This window comes from Stenella coeruleoalba (genome assembly GCF_951394435.1).
Source record: "Stenella coeruleoalba genome assembly, chromosome: 7".
NCBI lineage: Eukaryota > Metazoa > Chordata > Mammalia > Artiodactyla > Delphinidae > Stenella > Stenella coeruleoalba.
Window position 1 is genome coordinate 67551345 of NC_137153.1, and position 13468 is coordinate 67564812.

General features: G+C 36.9%; 1 protein-coding gene across 1 annotated transcript; it reads left to right on the forward strand.

Annotated features, from left to right (window-relative positions):
• Nucleotides 1-1637: 1637 nt before the first annotated feature.
• Nucleotides 1638-7224, forward strand: LOC307188897 (prorelaxin-like; the record flags this gene model as incomplete). Its single annotated transcript, XM_079926562.1, has 3 exons — nt 1638-1848; nt 2005-2145; nt 6884-7224. The coding sequence occupies 3 exons, from the start codon at nt 1638-1640 to the stop codon at nt 7222-7224; spliced, it is 693 nt and encodes a 230-aa protein (XP_079782688.1).
• Nucleotides 7225-13468: the final 6244 nt, after the last annotated feature.

Sequence of the window (13468 nt, forward strand, 5' to 3'; positions counted from 1 at the left end):
GAATTTGCCTGTTACCCTTAACAGTAGGGCAAGCCCACATCTGGCACATGTGCTAGACAAGGTTGCACAAGTTAACTTGACTACTCTCAGCTTGCTTCCTCTCTCTGTAAAATGAGAAAATGGTCACTTCACTGGACAGTTGTGAGGACTCTATAAGATTACCTAAGTAAGGTAAAACATTACACTCCCCTGGAAATTTATATTTTAAATGAGCAGTTACTTTGGAGGACAGCCCTGTAAATGGATTATTTTTTGCAGTAACTGTGAACCCACAAAAATACCGTCAAACCTCAGTTTTGAGAAGCCTGTCCCAAATTGCTTGTCTTAGCAGAAACCCATCTAAAAGCACTATCGTGATCATTCCACAGCTTTGGTCAGATTTTTTTGAGCAATTATGCAATGCATAGCATATGACCAGTGCTGAGTGCACCCTGTTAAAATTAGCAGCAATCTACAAATTAGAACTATTCTATTCCATAGCTATATTTGTAACTAAGTGATTGTTGACTTTTTACTCAAATTCTGAGCTACCCTAACTTCTTCCAGGTCTCTGATTTACCTGGTGGAGCTGAGGTAATCTGAGTACATTATGAAAACAAGCAAATAAATTATTGAAAAATGAACCTATTTGAACTTACAAGTTTACTGTCCATCTAGAAAACCTTAATGAACATATCAGCTCAAATTATATTGAATTCTTTAAAAGTTAAATTAGAAGGTGTTAAAAATTACCTCACCAAATACAGCAAACATAGAGTACAGCAAAAATAAAATAATCATATAATTTTTGTGCTGTAATCTGCATTATATTCCAAAATATTCTTTCTGGAACTGTGGGATTCCATTGCTTTTTTTCTTTTCTGTTTTGGTCTCTCTCGAGACACAGAATACAATCTCAAATTAAAATACTCAAGTAACTGGTTATAATCAAGCTATGTTCCAGAGGAGTCCAAGGAAAGTCAGTGGAGAAAGTACATTGTAAACTTAGGACACTGTACAAGCCTGAAGCGATGCATTGAGGATTTTAATGTTTTCACCAGGATTTAGATAAAAAGTCATCAGTTCTCCCTCTCTTGTCAATGATATATCCATTCATTCATCATATTTTTATTTACTGATATACCAGGCACAATATTAATTAATCTAACTATAATCTTATTTAGATTTGAAGGCTCACGCTGGGTTGTGAGAATATGGGTGATTTCAATTTTATTCTTGATATAATTTAGCACAGTGGCCATGCCTAGCTTTATAATAAAGACTTCAAATATTGACTAACCCTACCCAAGTATACAAAATGGTTTGAGGGAAAGAAAAAAGAGAGGGAAAAAACCCCAAACAACTGTAAAAGGGCCACGAACAAAAGGATGGACAAATGCAGAAAAGTTGGTAAGGGTAAACCAGAGCTGGTGGGGGAAGGGGGTATTTCAAACAGGTGGGTGGGGAAAGGGGTGGAGCTTGGACCCTTGACTCAAGGTCTAAGCGGTAGCCAGAGGGCTATAAAAGCTTGGTGGAGTCAGGCAGGGAAAGCAACCTAAAGGCCAGGATTGGCACGCTGACGGAGGCCGGTAGGCTACAGCAGGTGCAGTATCTCGAGAAAGGCTAAAACGCTCAGAGCAGACGAGATCAGGTCCAGGATGCCGCGCCAGTTCTTGTCCCACCTGCTAGGGGTCTGGCTGCTACTGAGTCAACTTCCCAGAGAGATTTCAGGCCAGAGGACGAACGACCTTATTAAGGCATGCGGCCGAGAATTAGTCCGCCTCTGGGTCGAGATCTGTGGCTCGGTCTCCTGGGGGAGAACGGCTCTGAGCCTGGAGGAGCCTTGGCTGGGATCCGGACCGCCCGCAGGTGAGAGCACCCAACCCCCGCCCCCGACCAGCCGCTCTGCACTTCCCATTGGTTGCTGTCCGGCTGCCGAGCAATGGGAAGGGCTGCCCACATGACTCTGAAGCTGCCGGTGCCTAAAAGTTTGGGATTTTGCCTCGTAACTTGCTTTCTAGTCAGGATTTCACCCGGGATTTCACCACAGGGAGAGAAAGCAGCGGGAACAGCAAGTGGCCTTACCTGAGAGGCACTTGGTGCCTTCACCTCCTGTCAGTCCGGGTGGCGGGGCAGGGAGGGAGAAGGAGGAAGCTACAGAGGGAGGTAAGTGCTCAAAAACCCACAGTAGGCGGGGCGTACTCAGCCCGGAGGATCCGTACTCAGGCCAGAGGATCAGTCCGAGGGCAGGACTGAAGGCTTGCTGATGGATGGGGCAACTGGACAGGGCATCTTGAGATGACAGGGGGCAAACAGTGAGGTGTGAGCTGGTTATCACGCGTATTTGCGCACCAAAGGGCATAGGGCAGAGACCTATGATAGGGTCCTGAAATGTAAACATAAAAGGGCCTTAAATTTAACGACCCTCCTTTGTTTTTTTTTTAAAAAAAAAGCAATCTCGGCTGTGGCCCATGCCATCGAAAACTTACTCTTTTATTTTTATTTGTTAACTTCACCAAAGGGGAGGACCTAGCCTCCCACTTCTTTGAACTGAGTCTTGAAGTTCATGTGTGAGAGAAGGGATTAAAGAGAAAGAAAAGGGCCTGATGGTCTACAAGAGAAACTGAAGGGGAACAAGAGTCAAGGGAAGTTTGCCCTTCAGCCAAACAAAGCAGAAAACGTGATTGATGCTTCAAGCATTTAGAAGCTGCAATGGATTTTCTTTAAAAAAGCAAGATCTCAGAATCAAATCTGGAATTCTTTTTTAAAAATCACTGTTAAGTTATAAAGCATTTATAAAGATAAATTGGAAGCTAAGTTTAAGTAACAATGGAAACTTTCACTGAGGTATAGCCTAGTCTAATCACTGTAATGGGTCATGTTAAAATCAGAGAGGGCAAGCTCAATTATGAATAATTGTTTTATATTTCACAACACATGCAATTTATGATAAATCACAACTATATTTATAGGCTATATGCATATCCTCTATATAAGTGACCCTCATGTAAAATCATTGTGCACACTAAGTACATTTACTGTCCTTTTATGGGACTTAAAATATGATTATAAAGTTTTTTACCTAACTTTTCTACATTGTTGGTCAGAGACTGATTTATTTAATGCAAGTTTTTACATACTTCTTGTATAATATTAATAGAAGAGTACCACAGAGTTTAGGAATTCACTGATTCAAAGTAGGCAAGACCAGATTGCATTTGCTTGTTTCACTTTTTCTGAATAAATAATATGCTCATATTAAAGACTGAAAAATATATGTAAATACAATAATGAAAAGCACCATTAGATATTAAAGACTGAAAAAAATCTGTGAATTTAATGATAAAATGAAAATATCTATATTAAATGAGGAAATGGAAAGCAATATTAATATTTGGCAATAGGTATGTGTATCTCCTGCATTTTCATTTAACATTATATTGTGAGCATCTTCTCACATTGTTAGACTCCAAAAAGATAATTTAAAATTTCTTTCTGGTATTCCACGTCATAAATCTACCATATATATTTAACCATTCTTAGCAGACATTTAGGTTGTCTCCAGATTGTTGCTTAAAAATGGTTTTCTGACTACATTTATACCTATCTAGATATTTGGCCAAATTTCTATTTCTGTAGAAAAGGATAGTGATTTTAAAATATTTTTAAAGAACTGTCTTTGTCACTGCTCAGTACATAATTTAACTGGAAATAATCTAACAAACTATTGCCTGCAAGTGAGGATCAAGGGAAGTGTTTAAATTACTAATTAAGAATCACTTTGGAAGTACATGTCAATAATCTGTGATTCATGAGGTTTAAAACCTCTATTGTTCGATAGTTTCTATCTGTTTGTACATTATTAAATTATTTTCCCACAATGCGTGCAGAAATAATACTCACTGTACCGTTTTAAAAACAAGATAGATATTTTTAATTAGAAGAAGTCTATGTTAGTAAGAGTTTAGTCCAAAATATACTGATTAGGAGGCATTTGTATGAATTCAGGTTGATTAGGATATTATCTTTTAGACTCCAGAACCTAAAGTTGTTGTGAATTGCAAAATGTTTCAAAATAAATTTAAAAAATAATTTTAATAAAGAGTACAATGCAGGCAACAAAAGCAAAATTAGACAAGTGAGGCTACATCAATAGACAAAACTTCTGCACAGCAAAGGACATGCTCAATAACGAAGGGGCAACTTATGAAATAGGAGAAAATATTTGCAAGCCATGTACCTGATAAGGAGTTAATTTCCAAAATATATAAAGAACTCCTACAACTCAATAGCAAAAAAACTAATAACCTGGTTTTAAAATGGGCTAAAGACTTGAATAGACATTTCTCCAAAGAAGACATACAAATGGCCAACAGGTATAAGAAGCAATGCTGTATATCACTAATCATCAGGGAAATTGAAATCAAAACCAAAATGAGCTATCACTTCACACCTGTCAGGATGGCTATTATCAAAAAACAAAGGAAAAGTGTGGTTAAGAATGTGGAGAAATTGAAACCCATGTATATAGTATACTGTTGGTGGGAAAGCAAATTTGTGCATTCACTATGGAAAAGAGTGTGGAGGTTCCTCAAAAAAAAAAAAAAAGAACTACCATATGATCAGCAATTCCACTTCTGGTATTTATTCAAAAGAACTGAAATCAGTATCTTGAAGAGACATTACCACTCCCATAATCACTGCAGCAATATTCACAATAGCCAAGATGTGGAAACAACTTAAATGTCCATCCACAGACGAATGAATAAAGAAAAGGTGGTATATACATACAATGGAGTATTATTTGGCCTTAAAAAAGGAAATCCTAAAATATGCAACAACATGGATGAACCTGGAGGACATTATGCTAAGTGAAAAATGCCTGTCTCAGAAGGACAAATACTACTTGATTCCACTATTATAAGTATCTAAAATAGTCAGACTCATAGAAGCAAAGAATAAATGGTGGTTACCAGGATTGGGAGGAGGGAAAAATGGGGAGCTGCTAATTATCATGTATAAAATTTCAATTATGCAAGATGAATTGGTTCTAGAAATCTGATTTATAACACTGTACCTATAGATAATCATGGTGTATTGGGCACTTAAAATTCTGTTAAAAGGGTAGATCTCACGTTAAATGTTCTTACCAAAAAAAAAAAAAAAAAGAACTCTGGGAACTCTGTCACATTTTTGTGAATTTTCTGTAACTTTAAAAGTATTTCAAAATAACAAGTTTTTAAATTGAAAATAAAAAGTGCCAAAACCAACAACCTATGAATAAATGTAATAGAAACTACAAATGTTTTGCCTGATTCATTAACTGGCTTCAAGTATATGGAAAGTTAAAATCAGCTTTTCTTTGTATTCAATAATTAGAAAAGGTTTAAGTTAGAGCAAGGAGAGTTTTTATGAAGAGATTGAATTGAACTTAGGATGTCTTACTGAGGGAAAATGTGAACATTTCTGACTACCAAAAAATGGTATAAATTCTCATCTGTCATTGCCAGTTTGGAACTTGAATGAGAGAAAACATTGGGAGGAAAAATAAAATGTTAGAATATTGTTTTCTTTCCACTGAAAACTCCAATCGTTGAAGTTTGTTGTTGGCTGAGATCCTTGCTACAGAACTCATAGGAAGTGAACAAGCTGAGACCATTCCTGCCTGGGTGAGGGGGCATGGTTTTCTCTGATCTGTAAGCATCAGTGGTTGCCCAGGAATCTACTTTCCATGTTTAGATTTATATCTCTTGACCTCATTGTTTCCACTATTTCAGGAGGAATGTCTTATTATAAGCTGAAATGGACAGTTTTGCTGTCCATGAAAAACAACAAGTAGTGATCCAGGTTTACACTATAATTTAAACTTCATCTGTGTTTCAACTTTTTTTTGGTGCTGTAACTCTCAAAATTGTGTAATGGGGATAGGTAAGGTTAGGATAGAATTTACCTGGAAGTTTTTTGAGGGCAGCAAAGATGTTTTCTTTTTATTTATATCTCTAATCTGGCAGAGCCAAAGACATGGAAACTATCAAAGGATGTTCAACTGAACTGAATGGGTGTAAAGAAGGAAGATGTCAGCTGGTCCCTGAAAGTTGCCAGCCCAAGTCTCAACCTTCATGTATACCCAATCCTGGGATGCTACTTAAGACCAGGCTCCCTTCCTAGGGAACACACAGAACTTGCATAGTTTATGATCTACAACATTGGCACAAAAACCATACACAGTAGTCAGTAGACACACACCACAACAGATTAAAAATCTCTTATAGTCAGTGATTTGTTGGTTAGTGTTCTTTTAACCCATTTCTCCATAAAGTAAAACATTACTGATTTGCAGTAAATACTCTAGGGAAGAGAAATTATTAATACATGTATGAGGAGCATCAGAGACTGGTATCTCCTGCCTGCTAGATCAGAGCAGTTGGAAATTCTGCTTTTTAACTTTATCCTGAAGCAGTAACTTGCCACCATGGAACAGTTGATAGTTTAAAATAATTAATATACTTTTCAAGGATTACTATCATAACTCAGAAGTTGCTTAGTCATGGAAATAAATTACTCAGGTAATAAAAATTCATCTGTGGTCAAACTGAGTGTTTCTGAGGATCAAGATGACTTCAGAAGTGTCAGAGATAAAAAAGTGCTATGGTAAAAGCATTAAAGGGACATGAGGAGAGATGACAAGGGTGCGAGTGGAGTAAAGCAGAACTTTGGTAATGTTGTTTAACCTGCCCAACTAAAATAAACTAAGCTTTTTAGATATCAGGACACTTGCTGATTCTGTTTTATTGTTGAATTCTATTGAGGCAATGCTTTCCTTTGTGTCTATGCAAAATTTTATAGTTTTCCTGATGTACTTTAACATGAATATTTTTTCTCTTCCTCCTCTTTTTTAAATTAGAAATCATGCCACCCTCCATCACCAAAGATGCAGAAACCTTAAAGATGCTGTTGGAATTCGTTCCTAATTTGCCACAGGAGCTGAAGGCAACACTGTCTGAGAGGCAGCCATCACTGAGAGAGCTACAACAATCTGCATTAAAGGATTCAAATTTTAACTTTGAAGAATTTAAGAAAATTATTCTTAATAGACAAAATGAAGCAGAAGACAAAAGTCTTTCAGAATTAAAAAACTTAGGCTTAGATAAACATTCCCGAAAAAAGAGACTCTTCCGTATGACACTGAGTGAGAAATGTTGTCAAGTAGGTTGTATCAGAAAAGATATTGCTAGATTATGCTGAGAGGAAGCTGTGTATTTCATCTAATGTTCACATGTATTCTCACTGACACATTCACCGATGCCTCTGTCGCCCCACTGATTACTAGAATATGAGAAATTAGTTTTAGTGTTTAGGTTTTTCAGTTGATGTGTAAGAAAATGTCCCTTGCATTATTGTAGTTTCTGATAATAATACTTTTTATGTGAGAAGATATTTTTGGTTTTTATTAATGATATAATTATGTTATTGCTTTTTTAATGCTATTAACTTAAAATGACAATAAAATCTTTATCACTTTAGCCACACACAATAACTCAAAGAAAATTTTAGAACTAGATAGCTTAGTAAAATGCTATGTCTTGCATAAGTGAGAATGGACAAGTCTATTTTTGAAATCTGTATCTGATAAATTATAATCTGTCACCATTTTCCCTCCAAACAGAATGCCCAAATGTTCTTTCACAACTTAACATCAAATGAATTATTTTAATAGCAAAAAAATAAATAAAAATTTAAAAATAACTTACACAATACCTAACACCAGGTACATAAAATGGACCAAAACTTTTTTATTGAAATTAACTTAGTTCGAATACGCAGTCACAAGATTTGAACTTTTCTAGTAGATTTTAAAATATTTTTTGTGTCTTACTGAACTATTAATTGCAAAAAAATCAGATTGGACCCTAAATCAATTTAATTTAGTCGAGGCCATATAAACTCAAGTATTTTTCAAACTAGGGTTCTTACCTTAATTCTACTGTCTAAAACACTAAAAAGTAAATTATAACTTTTTAAGGAGAAAAATGAATATATAATACATATAAAAGAGAATAAACAATTTAGTGTCATATATTATAGAAAAACTGTATTAGCAAGGAAACATACTTTGTTTGCTATTTTAGAATTTACAAACCATTTCTATAACAAAATAACTGTGAAATGATATGAAAACTTATTAGTATAGTAAATTAACAGTTATCATCTTAGTGTTTAGCCAGTTCCTTTGATTTACATACACTTAAATTTTTAGGCAGCATTTATAGAAAAAAGTACACTTAAATAGCAATTTAGTCTCCATCATATGTCTGTAAATAGAATTTAAAAGGATTAAAACAGCAACTCCCATATTTCAAATTCCCATACATGATTAATCATAATCAGGCCTCCAACTAAGGCCACCTTGTAAAACTTCATAAAAGGCCGTGGAACCTCAGAGGCCATAAGCCACCTCGGACAAAGCCTGGAAGAGTGCTGTCTGAAATGGAAAACCCAACACAGGAGAACAAGGGCAGTGACCAGGAAGCTTACAGCCCAGAAAGGACAAAGAGGCATCCCCAGACACAAGAGGCATCTCCCCAGACCCTGCCCTGGCCCATGTCCCTCATCTGCTTCTCCACAAAAGCCCTGAAAACAGGGCTCCTAGCCCAAGAATCTGTATTCACTAACTCTGATGATATCACTTTTTAAGTGCTACAAAGACCGTCTGTGGTTAACCATCTACTATAAATACTACGATAATCAGTTAACATCTTTAAGATATCTAATTCTTGGGCTGCTAAAGTCCTCCTAAAACTCTCATGAGAAGCTGATGACTGTATGCTTAATTTATTTCTCATATAAAAAATTTACTCAGGGGGCTTCCCCAGTGGCACAGTGGTTAAGAATCCACCTGCCAACGCAGGGGGCACGGGTTCGAGCCCTGGTCTGGGAAGATCCCACATGCTGCGGAGCAACTAAGCCCATGCGCCACAATTACTGAGCCTGCGTCCAGAACCCTCAAGCCACAACTACTGAGCCCACGTACTGCAATTACTGAAGCCTACGTGCCTAGAGCCCGTGCTCCGCAACAAGAGAAGCCACCACAATGAGAAGCCCGTGCGTAGCAGCGAAGACCCAATGCAGCCAAAAAAACCCACTGTTTATATATATGTATCAGTGAGGACTGTGTTCCCTGTAAATAACAGAAAGCCCTACAACAGTGGCTTCAAAGAAGACTGTGGAGTGAACATCCAACACTGAATGATGCCAGCAGGCTCCTACCACCTTTCCAGTCAGTTCTGCTTAACACATAGGCCTTCCTCCTTATACACTTCTTTCTCCTCATGAGCCCAAGATGGCTGCTGCACATCTAGATCTGTGTACATTTTAGGACATAAGAAGGCTTAGTGCCTGGATCAGAAAAGCAAACGCTTTGCCAGAAACCTCCACATGTGTGCTTATTTCACATTAGCCAGAACTGTGTCACATGGATACTACTACCAGCAAGAGACATTGGGAAATCATTTGGGAAATCATTTCTACCACTTAGAGACTAGAGAGTTGAGGTAGGCAAGGGAGAAGGGTTTAGCAAGGAGATTGGATCAGTCAACCTACAGCTTTGCTCATACTTGCTGTTCTTGTACCTACAATGTCTGTTTCAAATACATTAATCTTTATTTATTAACTTTCACCATTAAGATGAACTCCAACTGGAGTTGGATCCAAATGGTATGAGAAAAAGAAAGAAGTCTTTGGAATCCAGTAGACATGGGTAGGAATGCTCTAGCACTTATCAGCTACATGCATGGGCACATTTAATATATCTCTTTAAAAAGCTGTCTTTCTTTTGTTTGGACTGAAAACATTTTAATTTCTGAGTTAACAGACATTATTTTTTATTTGAACTATAGTTGCTGTACATTATGTTACAGGTGTACAATACAGTGATTCATAATTTTTAAAGGTTATGCTCCACTTATAGTTATTATAAAATATTGATTATATTCCCTGTGTTGTACAATATTTCTATATAGCTTATCTTATGCATAATAGTTTGTACCTCTTACTCCCCTACCCCTACAGTGCACCTCCCCACTTCCCTCTCCCCTCTGGTAACTACTGGTTTCTTCTCTATATCTGTGAGTCTGCTTCTTTTTTGTTACATTCACTGGTTTGCTGTATTTTTTAGATTCTACATAGGAGTGATATCATACAGTATTTGTCTTTCTCTGACTTATCACAGCATAATACCCTCCAAGTCCATCCATGTTGCTGCAAATGGCAAAATTTCATTCTTTTTTATGGCTGAGCAGTATTCCTGTAGTATGTGTGTTAGTGTCTGTGTGTGTGTGTGTATGTATTATACAACATCTTCTTTATCTATTCATCTGTTAATGGACACTTAGGTTGCTTCCAATTTTAAATAACGCTGCTATGAACATTGGAGTGCATGTATCTTTTTGAATTAGTGTTTTTGTTTTCTTCAGATATATACCCAGGAGTGGAATTGCTGGGTAATATGGTAGTTCTATTTCTAATTTTTTGAGAAACTTCCACACTGTTTTCCACAGTGGCTGTACCAATTTACATTCCCACCAACAGTGTTTGAGGGTTCTCTTTAATAGACGTTATTTTTTAAAGCAGTTTTAGTTTACAGAAAAATATAGTGAAAAGTATAGAGTTCCAATTTGCCCTCTCATCCACAAATACAGTTTCCCCAATATTAACATCTTGTATTAGTGTGGTAAAATTGCATCAACTGATGAACCAATATTGATATATTATTACTAACTAAGATCTGTGGTTTATATTAGGGTTCATTCTTTGTTGTACATTCTGTGTTTTTTAAAATAATTATTTGTTTTTAGATCAGTTTTTAAGTTCACAGAAAATTTGAGTGATAAGTACAGAAGGTTCATCTTCCCAGCTTCCCCCCAACATTTGTATATTTGTTTCATGTGGTATATCTGTTAGGATTGATGAACCACACTGACATATCATTATCAGCCAAAGCCCATAGTTTACATTGTGGTTCAAACTTGGTGTTGTACATTCTACAGATTTTGACAAGTGTTTAATGACATGTATCCATCCTTATAGTATACAGAACAGTTTCATTGCCCTAAAAATCCCCTGTACTCCCTCCTTCCCCCCAGACCCTGGCAACCACCAATCCTTTTAGTCTCCACAGTTTTGCCTTTCCAGAAACTCATATAGTTCATTTCTTGATAGCACTGAATAACACTCCATTATATGGATATACCACAGCTTGTTTATCCATTCACCTATTAAAGAACGTCTTGGTTGCATCCAAGTTTTGGCAGTTATAAATAAATCTGCTATAAACTTCGTGTGCAGGTTTTTTTGTGCAGGACGTAAGTTTTCAACTCATTTGTGTAAATACCAAGGAACATAATTGCTAGGTCATATGGTAAGAATATGTTTAGTTTTTTTTTTTTTTTTTGGTACGCGGGCCTCTCACTGTTGTGGCCTCTCCCGTTGCGGAGCACAGGCTCCAGACGCGCAGGCTCAGTGGCCATGGCTCAAGGGCCCAGCCGCTCCGCGCCATGTGGGATCCTCCCGGACCGGACCGGGGCACGAACCCGCGTCCCCTGCATCAGCAGGCAGACTCACAACCACTGAGCCACCAGGGAAGTCCGAATATGTTTAATTTTGAAAAAACTGCTAAACTGTTTTCCAAAGTGGCTGAACCATTTCGCATTTCCACCAGCAATGAATGAGAGTCCCTTTTACTCCACAACTCACCAGCATTTGGTGCTGTCAGTGTTCTGGATTTAGGCCAAACAAATAGGTAGTGGTATCTCATTGTTGTTTAATTTGCAATTGCCTAATGATGTATGATGTTAAGCATCTTTTCAAATCCATCTTATTAGCTATCTGTATATCTTATTTGGTGAGGTGTCTGTTTAGATCTTTTGTCCATTTTTATATTGGGATGTTTGTTCTCTTATTGTTGAGTTTTAAGAGTTCTCTGTATATTTTGGATACCAGTCATTTATTAGATATGTGTTTTACAAATATTTTGTCCAGTCTATGGATTATTGTTTCATTCTCTCAAGAGTGTGTTTCATAGAGAAGGTTCTAATTTTAATTAAGTCCAACTTACCAATTTATATTTTCATAAATCATGCTTCTGGTATTATATCTAAAAAGTCATTGACAAACCCAACATCATTCAGATTTTCTCCAATGGTATCTTCTAGGAGGTTTATAGCTTTGCATTTCTTTTTATTGTGATAAAATACACATACCATAAAATTTACCACTTTAACGATTTTTTAAAAATAGCATCCACCTCTGTGGAAGGTGTTTTTTTTTTGGCTGTGCTGGGTCTTAGTTGTGGCATGTGGGATCTTTTAGTTGCGGCATGCGGGATCTAGTTCCCTGACCAGAGATTGAACCTGGGCCCCCTGCATTGGGAGCGTGGAATCTTAATCACTGGACCACCAGGGAAGTCCCCCATTTCAAAACCATTTTTAAGTGTACAGTTCACTGGTATTAAGTACATTCACACTGTTGTGCAATTATCACTATTCATGTCTGGAGCTTTTTTATTATCTCACACAGAACCTCAGTACCCACAAAATAGAAACTCCACATTCCACCCCTGCAAGCCTCTGGTAACCACTATTCTACTTTCTGTCTCTATGAAACTGCTTCTCTAGATCCTCATATAAGTAGGATCATACAATATTTGTCCTTTTGCGTGTGGCTTATTTCACTTAGCATAATGTTTTAAGGTTCATCCATCTTATAGCACATATCAGAAATTCATTCCTTTTTATGGTGGAATAATGTTTCACTGTATGTATGTACCACATTTTCTTTATCCATTCATCCATTGATGGACATTTGGGTTGTTTCCACCTTTTGGCTTTCGAGAATAATGCTATGAACACGGGTGTATAAATATTTAAGTTCCTGCTTTGAGTTCTTTTCAGTACATACCTCGGAATAAAATTGCTGGAGCCTATGAGCATTCTATTCTTAACTTTTTGAGGAACCATCATACTGTCTTCCACAGCTGTACCATCTTACATTCCCACTAGCAGTGCCCACGAGTTCCAATTTCTCCACATGCTTGCCAACACTTATTTTTGTTTTGTTAATAGCCATCCTAATGGATGTGAAGTGAAATCTCATTGTGCTGATTTGCATTTCCCTAACAACTAGTGATATTGAGCATCGTTTCATGTGCTTATTGGCCATCTTCTTTGGAGAAATGTCTATTCAAGTCCTTCACCTATTTTAATTGGTTTATTTGTTTTTATGTTGTTGAGTTGTAGGAGTTCTTTATATATTCTAGATGTTAATACCTTTTCAATATGTAATTTGAAAATATTTTCTTCCATTCCATGAGTTGCCTTTCACTCTATTGACAGTCTTTTTTTTTTTGGCTTAAACAACAAAATTTATTTTCTTATAATTCTGGAGGCTAGAAGTCCAAGATCAAGTTGCTATCAGGGTTGGCTTCTGGTGAGCC